The sequence below is a fragment of the Oryzias latipes genome, chromosome 18 (assembly GCF_002234675.1).
Source record: "Oryzias latipes chromosome 18, ASM223467v1".
NCBI lineage: Eukaryota > Metazoa > Chordata > Actinopteri > Beloniformes > Adrianichthyidae > Oryzias > Oryzias latipes.
In genome coordinates this window covers 22,302,818-22,322,400 of record NC_019876.2, presented here as the reverse complement: position 1 = coordinate 22,322,400, position 19,583 = coordinate 22,302,818, and the positions used below count along the sequence as shown (strand labels likewise).

General features: G+C 43.1%; 1 protein-coding gene across 1 annotated transcript in view; it reads right to left on the bottom strand.

Annotated features, from left to right (window-relative positions):
- Window positions 1-18,081, bottom strand: part of LOC101171781 (rho guanine nucleotide exchange factor 40) — a 48,911-nt gene extending 30,830 nt beyond the window's left edge. The window contains exons 1-8 of the mRNA XM_011487689.3: window positions 17,737-18,081; window positions 6,292-6,381; window positions 4,178-4,285; window positions 2,268-2,553; window positions 999-2,127; window positions 653-891; window positions 382-564; window positions 180-294 (exon numbers count right to left, since the gene is read on the bottom strand). Of these exons, the coding sequence (XP_011485991.1) occupies window positions 180-294; window positions 382-564; window positions 653-891; window positions 999-2,127; window positions 2,268-2,553; window positions 4,178-4,285; window positions 6,292-6,381; window positions 17,737-17,739 (2,153 nt within the window). The 5' untranslated portion in view covers window positions 17,740-18,081. The remainder of the gene's footprint in view (window positions 1-179; window positions 295-381; window positions 565-652; window positions 892-998; window positions 2,128-2,267; window positions 2,554-4,177; window positions 4,286-6,291; window positions 6,382-17,736) is intronic.
- Between the last annotated feature and the right edge of the window lie 1,502 nt (window positions 18,082-19,583).

Sequence of the window (19,583 nt, the reverse complement as noted above, 5' to 3'; positions counted from 1 at the left end):
ATACAAGGAAAACTGAAGACATTGTGTTTTATACTTCTGTCAGTTATTAGTGGATATTCCTCTGTTTATTTCTAGCTTTTCCATCTTTTTTGTTATGCGTTTGTTTTGCAAATTTCTTTAATTGGAGTTTTTTTTTCTCAAACAGAACAGAACCTGAAAATAGAATGATCTGATCTTACCGGGTGATTCTGTGAAAGCAGGCCAGAATCTGGGCCGCCTCCTCCACACAGAATCCCTCCTTCAAAGACCCGGCCTCAGTGAAAACCAGCGCCCGCCCCAGCCTGTCCACCGTACCTTAGCACAGGAAGCACATGGAGTGAAGGATGTGTCTGAAGGGGTCTGGATGATATGAATGCAGCGTCATTTAGGAGGGTTGCTTGCCTGTCAGCTGCAGCACCCCTGACTGCAGCAACTCTGCATCCAGCTGCCGGAGCAGCACCGGCTCTTTGGAGGTGACTCTGGTCTGCAGGTCAGGGTGGGCCTCTGCGGGGCAGGGTTCCCCACAGAGGGGGCCAGGGCAAGATGTACCGGACTGGACATGACACAGAGATTCCGTTTCTGTCTCTGTTCAAGGACAAAAACAAGCAAAATTCAGAAAAGACAATGAAAATGCTGGAGGACTCAGCAGGACCTAAACCCAGGTTTTTCAGACCTGCTCTGCTTCTCCTTCTGCTGTGTTTTGCCTCAGCAGTTGTTGTGGGACCTCCTTCCTCCCCGTCAGCCAGTTCTGTTTGCTCGGGCTGAGTTTTCTCTGCATTTGAATGCTTAGCAGATGCAGAGCAGCTGGGGGGGCTGGCCGGAGAAGCTTTTCCCTGAACTTTTGAGGCTTTCTGCTTTGGACGGCCACCAGACCTGGCTCTCCCTCTGGCTCCTTTCCCCTTCCTTCTCCTCCTAGAAACAAAGAACAGATCAGGGTTTAAAAGCTTTCATTTGCACCTGGAAGTGTGCCATCATAAAGCATAAAGGTTGCATAGTTGCTGTGTGTCAAGTTTGTGCACCGTGGCGCTCTGAATCCCGCAGTTTTGATGTCTTTCCCCCTAGGACACGCTCGATCCTCAGTCTTTCCTTCATCCTTGTCGTCTGCAAGCTTTGGTTTGGGCAAATTCTTGGTCGTAGACCCACTGCAGGTGTCATTTTGGCCCACACAGACCTGTGCGAGTGGTCTTTGTGGTGCGTCTGATGTGGGGGTAGCAGGATCGCTGTCCCAGCTCAGCCGTTTATCAGAGTCCTCAAAAACTGAGTCGGATTGGGATCCTTGATCTGACTGACCCTCTGAAGCAGGTTTGTGGTTTAAGCCATGTATCCCAATGGTGAGCATGTTGTCGCTGCTCTGGGAATCTTTCCTTCTGTCGCTGCAGGCATGTGTGACCCCGCTGCTGTCTCTTTCTCGACCCACACCGGGCCGTCTTGGACCTCCAAAGCAGATACCTCTGATTTCTGGAACTGCAGAGCCAGTGCTTCCTTTATTTCCTTCATCTGAGTCATGTGCAGAGCATGGCCTCCTTCCCTTACCGGTTTCTGCCACACCTCTTAGAGGCTGTGGGGGTAGCACTTCTTCTTTGGTTGTAGACAAATCTCCTCTGGCACCAACAATTGCTCGAAAACTTCCTGATCTTTCCATCTTCCAATGTCCCCACGCTTTTCCTCTGCGAAGCTTAATGGCTTTACCTCTCCTGCACAGAGGCAACGTTTTGGTTTTGGAGATCCCATGCATCTCTAGGTACCTCTGCCTGTTGTCAACCCTTCCATCTGGGCCCCCTCTGAGCTCCAAAAGCTCCACATAATCACCGTCCAGCTGAGGCTGCCTCGCGGTCCGTCCAAGACCATCTTCACTGCTCCTTCGTCTGAGCGCAGGATTGCCAACCAAACCATGTGCGATCGAGGCATCATCTTCCTCTTCATCCCAGGACCAGGAGTCCAGTTCCCCTGAAGATGAGTCACCCCAACCCCCAAGACTGCTGCCTCCTTCACTGGGGAGTCGCTTGCTCATTGGACTGTCTTTGTTGGCTAAGAGGTCCACCTCTTCAGAGGGATCGTGGATAAACTTTGGGTAGACTATCTCTTTCCAAGGAAGTCGTACCACTCCGTCGCTGGTGCTGACGAGGCAGGTGTCAAGCCCTCCCCCAACTGATAAAAAACAAAAGAAACTGAGCTTTATAATCATTGTGCACACATTTACCAGCACAAGTATGACTGACCAACTGTTGTTGGTTTTGAATAGAAATGTGGGTTTCAGCATGGATGTAGCTGCTGCTGTGACCTCTTACCTTCTCTCCTGTGACCTCGCTCTTTGTTGACGCTGTGAAGCCACTCAGAGGTAAACACCAGAGGGTGCTGTGACTCGGGCACCAAGATTTCCTGAACGGTGCGACCCCCAGCAGCCAGACATTTCAGGGCGAGTCTGGGGCAGCGGGTTGAAAAGGGCACCACCTGCAGGTAGAAGTCATTACTGCGCAGGAGCCTCCAGTCCAAGGTGGAGAGCTGGACCACCACCTTTTCACCCAGGCAGAGAGGCCAGCCGGAGTGGAGGAACAGACACCCGAGGTACTGAGACTGCGGCAGAAACAAGAAGACACAGATTTCAATGCAGGTGTGCAGGTTTTGAGAGGGAAGACCTCACATGACACCGAACACAAAGAGCAGCTCTCAAACAGCTAACTGCAGGCTGCAGTTTAACAGTTACTCAAATGAGCTGAATTTTTCAGAGCTGATAACATCCAAGTCCAGTCTTTGACCAACTGCATTTAAATGTCAGGCTGGCATGTGACTGTGTTTTCAGCTGAAACAATGGGAACGCTCTGGAGAACTGTAAGTCAGGCAGAAATGTGCAGATGAGCAGCAGCTCTTCACAAAAGCCGGCTGCTGCTCCAACAGACCAGCATTCAGAAGCAAACCAACTGAGTGGATCAGGTACCCAAGCAAAAGATAAAAACTCTGATTTGATTAAAAAAATCTCTTGTTTAAAAAAGTTCAAAAGCTTTGAGTGCCAAGTGTGTCTCCCCCTCCACCCCAGTGTTGGGGAGGCGTTCCCCTGACAGCCACTTCCCCAAAATTCCTCTCAGTCTATTTTATTGCGACAAGCTTGCATGCACAATGAAAGCCATGTCCTCACTGTCTCCCCCCTCCTACATATGGAAGGAATTACTGTCATGAGTCAGAGGCTAACCCCAGTTTCCCTTAGCAGCAGAGTTTGCTCACAATCCTCGTGTACGTTTGAGCGTCTGAGATCTTTTAATTTTTTCTTTTTGCTTTAACACTGTGAAACTTTCACACTCTAAGATTTTCTGGATGATTTGAGGCACTTTTAGATTTCTTCCTGTTTCCAGATGTTTCAAACTTTCTGCAAGGAAAACATTCAACTTCTTCTTTTGGCTTCATGCCCTGATTTTTATTGTTTTGTTTTGTTTTTATTTTAGATGTTTATTCCAGGTGAAACTTATTGTAACCTTCTTTCATTATTGTTTCTATAAAATTGAGATTTTTTTGTGCATTATGTAGAAAAAGATATTTGAATGCCTGCAAAGAAAAATGATTTGTAATATCCAGCCATTTAGATTTGAGCCAGATGCCAGCTGAGATGAGGAAAACGAAGACCTACGTTGATCTAGTCGTCTACAAGTGGATGCATCAGAATGAAGCAAAGCAGGGAGCTTCAGGCTCACTCAGCACATTTTTCATTTAAAAAATACAACTTTTTTAAACTGCATGTTTTTGTCTGCTCCTGATTCATAACAATTTGAAAATGAAATACTCTGGAATGCAGTTTTGAGCTTATTTTTCTTTATATACAGTATGTCCTTCATCATCAAAAAGTGCCACAAAGACATTTTAGACACTTTCATTGGAGTGGGTGTTTAAGAATTTTGTCTATGTAATTTTTTTTATTGTGAATCTTTCGCCACAGTTTTGCTCCCTTTTCACTCATTTATATTTGATTTAAGCAAAACTATTTAACAAATAATTTCCTCTGACCTGCCTGATTTTGGCTTTGATGGGTGAACATGTATTTTCTTGACTTCCATCCTGAACTCCGGTTCAGGTCAGACAGAGAACTCACACAGACAAGCATCACCAGAGGAAGAGGAGCCATTGGCTGACAGATTTCCCACAGTATATTCGCTTCATGTGACAGCTGGTTCTGCTTTGGATTATACAGAATCGTGTGTTCAGCACTCACACAGGCGTGCTGCTGGAGTTTGTGCAGGAGGTGCTTGGCTGGAACAAAGTAGTCGAGGAGGTAGCGGAGACTGTCCTGTTGATAAGTTGACTCCAGGACTGAGAAGACCTTGGTAAAGAGGAAAGATTTGGGGGGTGAAAGAGAAGAAAAGCCCAAAGTGAGCAGCACTGCATGGTGTGGTTGCAGCCTTCATTTTCAGCATAAACGAGGGGCAGAAACGGGTTTCATCGCCTGGGCATCAGTCACATTCCAGGATGGAAAAAAAAAACAGGGCTGCTATGTTTTATCAAACTGTAACTTCCTCTGTGCAAAGAAAACAAAAATAAACAACATTGGAGCCTGAGAAAAACAGTCCAAAAGCTTCAGCGTACTACCCTAAGTGTTCAGAAACAAAAACAGCTACTACAGCCGTCTGACCGTAAAGAAAATGATAAAATAAGATACACAATACCACATGGATCTATCTGAAAACATCTCAAATTCCATCTGAGAACAAGTTCAGCTGAATCAGCAGAAATCAGTCCACACCATGTGGACCCAAACTTGAACTTTATCACAATTGTTGAAGAAAAACACAAAAGAATCAACTGCTGTAAGAAAAAAACATGCTTTGACGCTCAAACAGGGACCAATCTAACCAACAGAGGAGACAAACCAACTCATGGGGGCACCTGGCCAGAAGAGGACCCCTGCAGGCAGATCAATTCCCAGTTATTGCATGTCTGTCATTTATCTACTTTTGTTTATTTTCATGTTTATTTTTGTCAGAACAGAAGAAAAGCAATTTGATAGCTGCTTTAAACAAAGATGGTAATTTAAATGGTTTATTTGAAACACAAATGCAAAGTATAAAACACAACAATCTTGGACAAATGTCTTATATTTGCATTTCAAATGTGTTTAAACAGTCATGGGGATCTCAATCCATGATGTAAATACACGCTCGCTCCCTGCACAGCAGTCCAGCAGTCTACAGTTGACCGATACGTCTGACAGGGGTCCTCTGGGAACTTACACAAAACCTTCTCAAGCTTAATTAGTTTTCCAATGTTTTCTTCACAGCCAGTGGTCATCATTCAGTCTTCATAAATTAGTGAGCTGATATTTGAAAGGCTTATGTCATGGTCCACAAGGACTTAGTTTGATTTCCTGTTTGAGCTTGGTTAAAAAATGAAAGTTCACTAAATAACCAATAGCTGGCTTTTCAAACAACCAAGTGCTTTGCTTGAATATAAAACACGCTAGCTCCATAAAACCTTTTGCCTCTGTGGTTTTATTTGATGTCCATGTCCGCTGGACTGATTTTTTCTACCACGATGTTTTATTTTAGGATTAAAAAAAACAGTCAGATTGGCTCGTTGTCTTTTAACCTGGATGTTACTGTCAAACCTCCAGATGTAGGACAGCCTTACAGGATATGTTCCAACTACATGATTGTTCAGTCTGTTTTCCATTTTTGGAAAACCTGGAATAATCCTATTCTCCAAAGAGAAAGGAACTGCCACCTGAACCAAATAAGTGTTGATAGTGGATCAATCTGTAACAAGGATTGTCTTCAGACTCACAAGATGCAGTTTAGTTGGAAAGCAACCAGGAGCAATGTTTTGAATAGGGACTACAAAAGCTCTGAATTCAAAAGGGCTGCAGAAACCTTCACTCATGAAGTCTTTTGATGAAGCTTCTTTTCCTTTGGTGGACTAAATGACAAATGACGATCCAGGAAATCAGAGTGTCACTCCTGACCACATGGATGCTAGTTTAGCCTTAGTCACGTACGGGGGTTGACCCATGATGTGGGATTGTCTGTGGACTATAAAGCACTACAAAAATGGACGAGTTTTTTTGCCTTTAAACTGTGTTTATTCACACACACGATACAGTATGTTTGTGTTTTTAAGTTCAAACTAAGAACAAAACAAATAACGAATAAAAGTTCATGTAAAAATGTGTATCTGCTCCATCAATTTATGCACAGCTCTGGTTTTCTCAGAAATATGGGGGCAGCCTTTAAGATTTCAATTTCCGAAAAATGTGTCATATGCCAAAAGTTTGGCCTTTTCATAATTTCTTGAGAAATGTCTGCAACAAATCAGTGTCAGAGTGCAGAGATCTACCTGAGAGAGGAGGGGTGGCGCTGTGCTCTCAAAAGGGGGGTAGAGTGAGGAGAGCGCCCCCTGCACACAGTCCTCCATTGCCTCCGAACCCTGAAAGGCACAAAGTTGTTAGACAGGGTTAAAGCACAATGGGACACCGAATCAACTTGTGTTGCACAGCCGGTTTGTCTCAGTCGCACTGATGCAAACATGCGCACATACTCAACTTTCAACTTCCTGTCTTATGGTCTGGGGAGTGTCAAATAGTTCCTCCAAAGTCCAGCAGTGGCACAAGACCCCCTTACAAAAGAGTGCATTACTCCCTAACGTGAACGCTTGCATGCACACATGCATGTGCACACCTCTCATGGCCCTGGGGAGGCCTCGGAGGCGGGCGGAGCAGAGCATGCAGCGCAGACTGTTTATTTTTCTACACAGACTGTCGGCATGACAACCTTGAACTTTTTCACATTTCCCCCCAGGCCTTACACTGGCCTCCCCTCCGCTGCTCCCCGGTTTCATCTTCATCCCAGTTCTCTTTTCCCCCTAGTCAGTTTTTAACCTCCCTGAATGTCATCTGACGACAATTACTCCAGATTCTCTGCACATTGTATTGAACCACTGCAGCAACCAGAGAATAGACGGAGAGCAAAATAAGAACCTTCAGTAAAAACATGTATGGAAAAAGACAAGCAGCTGAGCCAGGAATGAATGAGCTGGAAGAGAAAAGGGAGCTACCACAGTGAAACAACTGGGTTAAGAACTGTTTTGGGGTTTGTTTTTCTCTTTAGAGGAGGCAGGATGAGTTTTAAAAACAGGGAAGTATTGAAACAAAAGCCCTTGACAGACATGGCCTGGCACAATTCAACAACTCATGCTCTGAGAGAACATTCACATATTGCAGTTCTGACTGGTGGAAGATGTTTTTGTTATTTTAAGGAAAAGATGACAATAAGGAAATTTTGGGGTTTCTCAAGCACTGTTAGGTTTGCTCCAATTTGGTTAAAATCAACCTTTTATTCAATTTACCATTCTGACCAAAAACCTTAAAGTTCCCACCAATGGGCTCAGATCTGTCTTTTGACCTCAGTTGTACTTGGAAACGTGGAAATTAATGGACACTGCTTACGGAAACGCTTAGTTTTCCACAGCAGAGCTCCGAAAGGTCAAGTCGTTCCTTGGGTTTTAGTCAACAGAATAACTCCAAAACCCCAAAGAATGTTTGTGGAAAGAACAGATGAAATCCCATTTATTAAGGAATAGTTAAAGAAAAAGCAGCAGTTTCTTTTTTTCTGCTTTTTTTTGTGATTTCGTTTCTTAGGTGATCCAAATAAAGGACCATTCAGACGGTGAGGGGCAGCACATTTTGTGATGCACAAACATCCAACTTATAGGATGTAAGTTTTATCCTATCGCCTAAACAATGGAGTTTGGTTTTGAAAGAAATCCTCTGAAGCCAACCAAACAAGCATCAGCAAATACCAATTGCCTCATAGGAGTGTGTTACTTAGACCAACTGGTGACATTTTTAAAATGACAGTTAGACAGACTAAACTTTAGTCAATATGGCCGCCTCACTTCATGTTTACTCTTATCCTTCAGAATTTTCTGGATGACATCAGAGATCTGTGGTTCTGTCCTATAGTTTTCAGGTGGATTTTTTCCTAACACATTAGCGTAGTTGAGCTGATAAAAAATACAAATAGCTGTTGGTACTTTCATGTTTTCATGTTAACAAGCCCCTCCCACTGCGTCAAATGTCAAGTTCAAATCTCTGAGAGAATCCACAACAAAACCAAAATAAAATCAAGCTGTATAAGGCAATGTTGATTGCAGATGTGGAATTAGGTGGAAGAAGAACTTGGGCCAGGATGACATGGTCCTTCAGCACGAATCTTTACCATTGTTGTTCACCTTTCGTCCTATCCCGTAGGGGTCGCCACAGCGAGTCAGCTTTCACTGCTTTTTGGCAGAGAGCCTCATGCTGGATCTAGACCATTAACTGAATAAAAGAACTGGACTGAATGAGCGTGACAGCACCCATAGAAAATGATGGGCTTCCAGCTCCGACAAAATGAAGTCAATTCAGTAGCCGTTATTTTACGTCGCCCTGTTGGAAACAGAAATTGTTAATCAGCAGTGATTGGTCCGAGTCGGTCAGAGTCATCATTTCTATGGCAACCCCTTTCCCCAATCAGGAGTGAGCTTGTTGGAAGGCCCCACTTGAAAGCGGGAGAATCTGTTAATCATACATTTCAAAAATTTGACATGGGACCAGAGAAATAATATATTGAAAAAAATAGGAATATAAAAAAAAAGGTAGAAGAGCAAGAGCAAGGTTATTCTGACAAATGACAAATAGAATGACTGACTAATGGCTTCTTATTTCTCTACAGAAGTCTATGGGATTTTGGCTTCTTGGAGCCAGAGGGTACTTAACGTGGGGGGGAGGGATCATTCACTTTAGATCTCTTATACAGTCAAGGATGTTTACCAACTGACTGGTCTGGGTCAACCCCCGGAGCCAGGACCGTCACATAGGTTCATATGGCTCCTGACAAGCCTCACTGAGTGGATGGGAAACTCAGCCGGGCTTTGGGGAGGGGGTCAAGATGTTCCTCTCAGCCAAAAGATGATGCTTTTAGTTTTTCACAGAAATAAACGGACTCAGGTTTTGATGCAATAGGAGATGCTCTAAGTACACTTTAGAACACCACTGTCCAGGCTGACTGTATATCTGCAGAGGTTACTTGCAACAGAGCTTTGTCCAACTGACCCAGTACAACCCCCAAAGGTTTTCCATGAAAGCTCTGTCTGCTGAAGTAGACAACTGATCGAATACAGCATCAAAACATTTTAAGACAATAAAAAAAGCATGAATAAGGACTTTTCAGGAGCTCTCCTGCTGTTCCAGGTAAAACTGAACACATGCAGGATAAAGTTTTCAACAAGTCAGCTGTTCGACAACCATTTTCAGTGAATATTTTCACAGTTTTTCTTTTCCTCTGTTTGTGCACATGTCACACATTTCTGGAACCAGTTTGGAACTGGTTCAGGCACCACGAGTAATGTTGTTTACAAGTGCCAGAAAGTGCAAGCACCTTCTTATACCAGGTTTACTTGTTTTTTGTGACTCCAGAGAAGAAACAGAGCAGTACAGATCCATGAATGACATTGTTCTTCAGTCTGAGGGAGCTTCATGAAAAGCCTCCTCTGTTTCTCGGCAGCGTTGATGTCAGACTTTCAATCAGACAAACCTTTATCTTTTTTATTTGAATCAAGGTTAGATATGTTGTTTGAACTTTTGGCCACATAACACAAACATAAGATAATGTCCTTGTCCAAAGTTAACTCAACCTTAATGAGCATTTGGTTTCCAAGGTCGTAATAGAGCGCCCCCCCAGCCCCATGTTCATGAAATATGTCTTGGTTGTTTTTGCCCAAACGTACTAACAGACAAAAACACGGAAATCATGCAGACGCCTGCTTATCTTCTGCTTTCATGATCTGCTGCATCATCTTGTCCTTGTCCTTTTGTCTACCCTTAATGAAGGAGCCTGAGGAACAAATGTCTTTTTTTCTATGACATTTTGCTTTAGAAAAGTCGGAACAGCCTTCGGAAGAGAAGGTTAAAAGTCGACATCTTCAAAAAACCATTTGAATGACTTCAAATAAATCACATTATGTGCAGTGTAGATGCACGTAAAGTATGTTATGTTACAGTGGTAAAAGATCAAACAATTTTGTTTCAATGCTGAAGGTATTTTTCATGGGGTACGTTCCTTTTGACTGCTCTTGACTATTGCTGCTGCTGTGGTTTGTTCAAAGGGGACTGCAGTCTTGTGGTTGGTTCAGATCATTGACTGTACAAGACAACTGTACTGAGCGAGTGTGACGCCATCTATACAAGATGCCTTGCGTCCGGTTTCCAACCAAATTAAGTCAATTCAGGTGCCATTTTTCCACAAAATGTCTCTTGCCACTTTGGAGCCAGACATCCTCAGTAAGCTATGATTGGTCCGTGTTTCTATGGGAACAACTTTCTCAAGTCAGGAGTGGGCATGTTAGAAGGTTACATTCTTTCCACTGACAGTGGTCTCGGGAGAATCTGTCAATCAAACACTTTTCAATCCAATTCAATTCAATTTATTTGTATAGCCCAAAATAACAACAACAGTCGTCTCGATGGGCTTCGAAGTAAAACATGAACTCAAAAGGATCACGAATACAAACAGTTCAATAGGAAAATACTAAAATGAACTAACAAACTGACTATGCTATACTGGCATCCCTGCCCTTAGACCCCCCTTCGCGGTAAGGAAAAACTCCCAAAAAAAACGGATTCCGGAAAAAACGAAGAAGACTCAGGGGTGCCCACATGAAGGAGGGATCCTCCCCCAGGACGGGACTTTAAACGTTCAACGCGAGGTCAACTACTTTAGTTAAGGCATCTGATTGGTCAGTTTATGACTTGAATAACTTGCCTTACAGCAAAAATATTATTAAAAAAATAGGATTAGCAAGAACATGTATTTAAAAAGCAGCAGTGTGAGAATGGTTCTTCTACCAAAGCTAATGACTGCATAATAGCTGTTTATTTCTCTATAGAAGTCTACGGGATTTCAGCTTTTTGGGATCAGGGGGTACTTCCTATTTAGAGCGCGAGGGGCGAGCGGTTGCTCAGCCTAGCTCTCATATACAGTCAATAGTGGCATCTGTTTTCCTCTCTGTACTTTGAAATTTGTACCATCAAGAACCTTTTAATCTGCTGATTTATGTCTCAAGAATTTGTATGAGAAGCTCAGCTGTTGCACAAAAAACAGCTCCTGATTTGTGTTGCACCAACCATTTAATTCCCGTGGAAGATACTGGATGACAGTGTTAATATTTGACCCAACGTTTTTGGTGTTCTGTTATGCACCAGCACGGAAGCTAGCAATGCCAAATACTCACATAAAGCCAGGTAAGTCCTAAAAAGACAGCTGAATGGCAAGAACATTTCTGGTTCACCAGCAACCTTGCATTACTGGTCATCAGATACAATGCCAGCACGATAAAAGAGAAGGTAGGGGCCAAAAAAGTTCCTTTCAATGCATGGAGAATTTCAGCCCAAAACCATCACTCTGTGATTGTAGACTGAGTCAATGGAGCGGAATTGACAAGCAGTATGCACTAGAGCTAGTATAAAACAGGAAACAACAAAGATCCAGGAGTATATCAGGAGGATGGATCCAAATGATGACATGCTTAGTGAATGTCTAAGGCAGCGGCAACCCAAGAAGTGAGGGGTAAGAGCAGGAACCATCATTGAAAAATAAACCTCCGGATGGTATGCAGCATCCGGTAGTAGTTGGATAAAGTTGGACTGAAATGCAACACAGAGTTACAGCAGTACAGAAGCAGAACCTAAGTATAAGAATGATAGAGGCCAGGACCTGCTTTACCAGGTAGGATTCCAAGACAAGGCTGCGTAAAAGCAGTAGGCAATCCAGGACATAACAGCAGGGTTTAAATTGCCAACAGGCAGGTTATACAAGTGGTTGGCATGGTGTTTCATGGTTTGACATATTTGCTTGGTGAGAGAAAAATCTCTTCAAAAATAGAAACTCTGACCTTTGCTTCCAACACATCTTCACCGTCAACTTGGAATCATCAGTGATTGTGCCAAATAAGTTTGGGGGTCATCCGTGAGGACCATCTTAATTTTACTGATAATATTTCCTCCAATTCCCAGCACACCGGTGTTCTCCAACACCAGAAGATCCAACTTTTTAGTTTTCCTTACTCACACTTCAATGATCTTTGTGATTCCTGCAGTAATCTTCTAACAGGACTACCGGCTGCAGGATCAGGCCTCTGCAGATGATCAAAAATGATGCCACACGTTCCACCCCCCCAGCCGCACATACACACAGCAGCAGAACAGAAACCTTCCACCTATGCAGGAATGAACCTCGGCAGTACCAATAACAAGAAACGATTCAGAAAAATGATAAACCCTGCGACAAACTGGCAACCTGTCCACGGTTTATCCCGTCTTCCCCCAACAGTAGCCGGAACAGGCTCCAGCATCCCCGTGACCCCAAAAGGGATATAGGGGGTTAAGAAAATGGATGGATGGATGGATGGATGGATGGATGGATGGATGGATGGATGGATGGATGGATGGATGGATGGATGGATGGATGGATGGATGGATGGATGGATGGATGGATGGATGGATGGATGGACTAAAAATGGATCTTCGTCACTTGAAGGCATAAACAGGGACTCTCAGAGGGGAAACAAATGTGTCATTCTTGCATCACATTTACTGCCCTAGTTTCCTGAATAAAAGATTAAATAAAAAAGTGTCACATCTGGTTCAAACATTGACGATATCCAATGTAAGATGTCTGCAAAAGTACTACAGAGAAGTGACATAAATACAACTAAAGAAAAAAACATGAAAAAAATCTAAGAGACTGTCAAAAAAGGGGGTGTGATTATAGACATTTGGAAAATATGACAGATTAACTGAGAATGAAAGCGCAGACAAGGAGACCATCAGAAGAGATGGATGGGAAACAAGAGCAGCAGCAGCCATGATAGGAACCAGATGACAGGGAAAAAGCAGAAAAATAATGGAGCTCAGACGACTTTACAGGACCTGGAGCTGATGCAGGACGAAGTGATTAAAGGGACAATGAGAGGCAGATGCTGACTGAGAAAGAGAAGATGAGGGGAGGGCATGAAGGACAAAAGGTGGAGAGTCAAAATTTGAGGAAATAATGGGATAGAGGCCGATTTCCGCTCTGAAGTTAGCTTGTTTGATCTCATGCTGGATCCCTAGAAGCTCTGAACGGGCTTGTGATACCCCATCATTAATGCAAGTATGTCCTGCTGTGATTTAAAAGCTTCCTGAAATCAATAGTTAAATGTTGTTAGCCGCAGCAGGGACACAGAAAATCTATGTTTGTCATTTGAATCCAGACATTGATTGTATATGACAACTTGACCGAGTGACCCCTCCCCCCTCGCGTTCCAAACAGGAAATACCTGCTGGTTCCAAGAAGCCAAAATCCCATAGACTTCTTTAGAGACATGAACAGCTATTAGTCTGTCATTCTATTGGTCAGAATAACCACTTTGATACCTTTTTTAACATGTTCTTGATAATCCACAATTTTCTCCATGATATCTTTGCTGTAGTGCAAGTTATTCAAGTTACAAACTGACCAATCAGATGCCTCAATAAAACTCTGCATGTCACATCAAACATTTGAAACGTAAGATTGATAGATTTTCCCGCTTTGATTTAAGGTATGGCCTTCCAACAAGCTTACATCTGTTTGGAGAGAGTGGTTGCCATAGAGGTGATTCAAACTAATCACTGCTTACTCACGTCCGGGTCCAACATGGCAACCTTTGTATAGCAAAATAATGGCGTCTGAATTGAAGTCATTTAGTTGGGGCCAGAAGTAAGCCATTTATTATGGGGTATGTCACATTCTCTCTGACCAGTTCTCTTATGCAGTCAATAAATCCAACTAGAGTTGGAGGATACGCAACTTTCAGAGTTAAGGCCCGAACACACCGGGACGAATTTCGCGCGCGATATTCGCCAACGTTTAACGCCTCTTCACTAAACAAAGGGCACCAATGTGAATGTGCACACCGACACGAAAAAACGCCACGCGTCAAAGCGTCACTTTTTAAAAAACGCCTCGGGTTCGTTTTTTTGGTTTGACGCGCCGCGTCAAAAACTATACGACCAATGAGAATGGCGCTTTTGCACATGTGTCTGGAGCTTCTGAAGTTACAGTAAAACACAACTTGGGGGGGGTCAAACACAAAACTGCCTTTCTGAGCACACATACCAGCGGAGAAGATAGACGCCAAGTAGCGTCTACACTGCCGCAAAGAAATAATGACGGACATTCTAAAATATCCCGGAAAAAGCTCATGACACATTTTCAGCTCTTGTACGAGTCGATAAAACTCCCCATGTTCTTCTCTTCTCGTAACTATGGGATGTACCCAAAATCGACGTCTTTTCCGGCGTCTTTCATCATTCAACAGAACAATGATTTCTTCATCGCTGGAGCTGGAGCTAGAGCTACTGGTGCTGGAAATATTCACGTTTTTTGTATGATTCTGACAAGCACGTAAATACTTGCTCACTTCTTCTGAGTGAAAAGCGAGTTTAATAAGCGTAAAGTTGCGCAGCGCCACCTTGTGTACAGGATTATTTCTGTTTTACATTAAGCGCCATCTAATGTCAGGGAATGAAATTGCGTCTTCGCTCGGCTCATCGTCAGTGAAAATCGCCTGGGTGTGAACACAAAAGACGTGTTGAAAAATGCTGGCGAATAACGGCTGGCGAATATTCGTCCCGGTGTGTACGGGCCTTTAAACTTCAGCCTCACTGAGTTTTGGTTGGAAAAATCTAAAACTGCATTTTACTTAAGCCATTCAAGCAGAACCGGCCGTTTCTGAAACACATTTGTTGCCTTGTCATGAGGACAGGAACAAAAAGAGACCATCAGAGACAATGATGCAGATGCTCACCCGCACAACCTTGAAGTTTTCCCTGGTTGTCCCGTGCTAAAACATCAGGCTCTCATGATGCTCCCACTGAGGGAAGATGAGTGCATTGTCAGTTGGGTCTAACAAGAACTTGAACCTGAACTCTCATCGGGCATCGGGCGTCACATTCCTGCTTGTTTTCCAACATACCCAACTCTGATTTGACTTAATTGACTGGACACATCTGATTTGGCCAATCACCATGGATACCTGAAAAAGACACATCGGTCCTTGAGAACTGGAGTTACCCACCTCTCGGCTAGGAGCTGTTTTGAATTAGGACTGTATTGTTGTGATGAAACATGCTAACTCCAAACTCTAAAACAGCTGGAAAAAAAAACATGAAAGGAGGGGTGCTGTTTTGCTAGATTCTGTTACCTAAGAGGAGCAGAAGAAATTTGAAAAATAATAGACCAAGCACAGAGCCTTGTGGTACGCCATCACTGACTCTGCAACAAAAGATTCATCATTTAATTGGACATTCTGAAATCTCTGATTTAAAGGATTTAATAAAGCTCTTTCTGAAAATAAAAATCCATCCAACATGTTTACTTCATTTAAAAAGTTAAGAATCATCACATAAATGTTATAGGATGCATGTACATCTAGTTCATCTATCAATCTTTCCATCCGTCCATGCATCCTGTCAGAGCTCAATAACCATTCTTTCCTTGAATGTATAACAATCAGTCGTTTGTATACTGAAATTAACACAATAACGTTTGTATCTAATCAAGGATTAAAGATCCTTAAACTGAACCAAAAAAGCAGGGAGGCTAAATACTACACAAAGTCCTAAAAAAAGAATCAAAAAGCTAAGAAAAACAAAGCCATTGTATTAGGTTGAACTTCTTAGTCTGCATTGTGATAAGTGAATTTTCTTGTACAATTTATTGCTCAAATGTGTTTAATTTGGTCTCACATTCCTTTTTTCATATGACAAGTATGGTCTGCCTGAAAAGATGAACAATTTCATAAATGAAGATGATGTGAGGATGGGACTTAAGGCTGCAAGCTGCAGCATTACAACCAACCCATGTTCATGTGCACTGCACATCAGAAAGTCTGGACAATCACAGGAAACCGCGTAAAAGTCAGGTTCCTGTGAGTGACAGCATCATTCTGACCCTGAGGGTTTTTTGCTGCTTTAACTGTTTGCTTTGGCAGCCATCAAACTCTGCATTCAAGAGCTGAAATGTGCTCAGGTGCATAAATCATCAGCTGTCATGCGACTGCTTCTCTAAGCATCGGTGAAAGAACAGGCTGCTTAGTAAAATTCCAGCTACCGGGATGCTCCTGTGCAACTTTCCACTTCAGACATTTTCAGCATTGTCAATTCCAAAAGAAACACATATTGAATCAATGATTAGTACATTAATATGGTTATTTTTTAGGACTATCTGATTCGGCTCTTTGTCATGGTAACGGCTGCAGAGCCCTTACCGAACTTGCTCAGCAGCAGAAGAGGAAACGGGTAAATAGTCTAAACATCATAATTTCAGATCACTTCTTTCAATTTGTTTTTTTTCCAGTTACAACAAATACTAAAGTATAAATAGTTTAATTCCTCCGGTGTTTACTCCTCGTGTCTCATCTTCCCCTTTATTCTCTTCTGCTGCATCCTAGTCTTCAAAGTGATCAAATTCACCAAACAGGTTAAAGGACAATGTAATATCCCTCATGTCTTTTCTACTGTCTTGCTGTCGTGTTAAACTGTGGAACAACGTACCAACATCTGAATTATGATATTAATAAGAAGTTCATTGTGAATATTTCTTGGATTGCTCAGAAAAGTGATTCGTGAGGTGTTAAATTGGTCCTGATGGTTTAGTTTTGCTTTGTTGTTTTGTTCAAGACAGGAAAAGAATTCCTTGCTGGTGTCACATGTCATAATTAATCAATCCCTCAAAAGAAATGACAGCATTACTCATGTCACATGTTCTTGGAAGGCAGTCTGGGACTAGAAAACAGGGTGCATGGTTTCCTGCTGCATTCTAGCACCTATGTGGCAGCAGCCACGTCCACCTCTGCAGACACCATCCTTGCAGAGGTCAGGGTCACTCATTAAATGCAAACGGATTGAGGCGGCAGCAGAAAGCCTTCACTCTGCTGGGCCCTGACTGTTCTTTGCTGCTGTTTTCCATTTCAAACCCAACTGTGCGCAGCGGGAGGTGAAACTGTGCAGCACATGTTCCTCCTCCTCCGACGTCCATGCCATGCCTTGTTCTGATTTTTCTCTGTTTTCCATTTTCTCCCAGGTCCAATGTGGAAAATGTGGCATCACAGAAACCACCGCTGCAATGGCCCAAGCCTCTTAAAATAAAAGGAGCTGAAGGCTCCTTCCCTCCCCAGTTGTCCCCTCCTCCCCTCTCTGCCAAACTGCTCCACCCTGCACAGAAGCTGGAATATGACCCTCATCCATCTTTCTCCATGCCTTTTTTTCTCTGAAATGAATTTGCGAGCATGCATATTTGCATGTGTCTGCTATCTTCTCGCAGCCTCTGCGGCTCACCCATCAGTGGGTGTGGGCCGAGGGTAAAATCCAAGGAGACACAACACTCGTTCGTTTATCTGCAAGGCAGCCACAGAACTCACCAACGTCACACGACTGACATCATGTCTTCATCTTCCGTCTCTGGGATTTTGCAACCCTGAAGACTGATGGATGTGCAGACTCAACTTTTTCCAAACTCAAATGTGGCTGACATGAAGGGAACTTTTGAAAGCAAGTTCTTCCAAATTTAGGCTGTAAAAGTTTGAAATTTTTGAACACCCGTTGAAACAAGAAGCTGCTCTAACTTTTTCTTCAAATGACTAACAGAATTGCATTTCCTGGACAGAAATGTCCCTTTTTCTTCAGCCTGTCACACAAACACAACACAGAAACTGGGAACTCACCATGACTTCAGTCGGGAATTCTTACATAGTCCTCAGATCCTTTCCTGACTCCGCTTCCTCTCCACATTCTCAGCAAAACTTTCTGCTCTCGGTCAGATTCAGCCGCTCTTTCTCCATGTAGTTGACCTCTCCTGGTGTCCGATCTTCCCTTTTCTCAGGTTTCAGTGGTGTTAAACAGTTTCAGAGTAAAAATAACATGAGAAAAGACTTCCTCCTTTCTTCCCCTTTGCTGTCTCTGATGTCTTTTCCAGCCCGGGAATGTCCAATCTGCAATAGCCCTCCCCTCTGCAACAGGCCGGCTGTCCCACGCACTCCCATCGCTCTCCGCTCTCCTCCCCTTCTGCTCTAACAGAAGCCCCACAGTCCCGCTCCACGCTCAAACTTTCCATTTTTCCCCCTCCTGACTAACTTAATGAATAGACAATGAGAATGTTACCACACCCAGTCTGCAACGCCAAACAGGCCTCCGATGTTTTACAGAAACCCCCATTTCAGTGCATTTGCACCAACCAGTGTGGACATTAAGTCTAGTTTGCAAACCATTTTCCTCCAAGCGTCTCTGATAAAAGCAGCAATGAGATTTTTTCAGCTGCAGACCTTCATGCAATCGTTTTTTTTCTGCTGCCAACCTGTACTGATAAAGTTCCAGAGTTCTGCCATCAATTTCTGAAATCTACTAGCTTGTTGCTTCGGGCCTGCACTCCAGCTTTTGTGGTCTTTAAATGTGTGTCAAGCACATTTATGCACCTTTATGATCACACGTCTGCTCTTCTGAAGGACTTCAGTGCTGCTGCGGTTGTATTATGTGAGGATGGGGTCATGTCACCCCACTGTTTTTCAATTTTGTAAAAAGCCACTTTTTTATTTTCTCTTTTCTTCTTGTTTAGTTGCTGCTTTTATCACAGTGTTTTATGTTTTGTCTGTTTTGTCTCCAAGTTTTAATGTTATATTGTATGTACTTTATGTAAGGGTGTAACGATTCCTTTAAACTCATGTGAAAATTGGGGTTTTGGTGTTTTTAACATGTTCTGCCCATAGAGGATATGTATAAAATATTCCTCTTAAGATTGTATTTTTGCGTATTTCTTTATTTAAATCAGTGTGAATCAAAGGCAGACATCAAATGTCTGATCCTGGTTCACGCAGACAAAAAAAGATCGCTAAAAGCACGTTGTTGAACGTGCTTTTTGTTTTTTTTTACCGTATAACAGTGCATGTTTGGCACCTACAATTAAAAGAGGCTTTGTGTGAAATGGTGCAAATCTCACTATTTGGGCATTGCATATGCGCTTGCAATGGCAGTTATGGATTACCATCATGTCAGGAGAGCAGCCTCGGTTTATCTTTTTTTTTTAAACAGTCGCAGACGTCATTAGGCTTTTCGCCATGTGTCGGTTCACTAGTTCACCAGATAAACCAAACCCATATATCAATAGCATATTCGCGTTCATGAGTGGTCAAAGTTCAATGTGGCTTAGCTGGCAACGCTTGTACTGTACAATTTATGCTGAGCCCAAAAATAGTTGTAGAAACTTGTGTAACTAAATGTGAATATGAAGGTTTTAAACGAAAAAGCCTGAAACACACGTTTACACAGTGACAGACTCAAGGGCCGCCCTCCTGTTGGTTCTCCAAAAATCCTGCCTTATCTGCAGCTGATTGCCTGGATCAGGTGAGTTTAGCCAAGAAGGAGGAGCATTGGCAGGTTGAACACTGGGCCTTGAGGCCTTGATGCTGACACCCCTGAATACACTTTCATTGGAAGTGGCCACAAGTTTGTGAGTTGCCGAGGGCAGTGTGAACGTAGCTTTAGAGATATAATCATGTTAGAAACAGCAAGAAGTTCA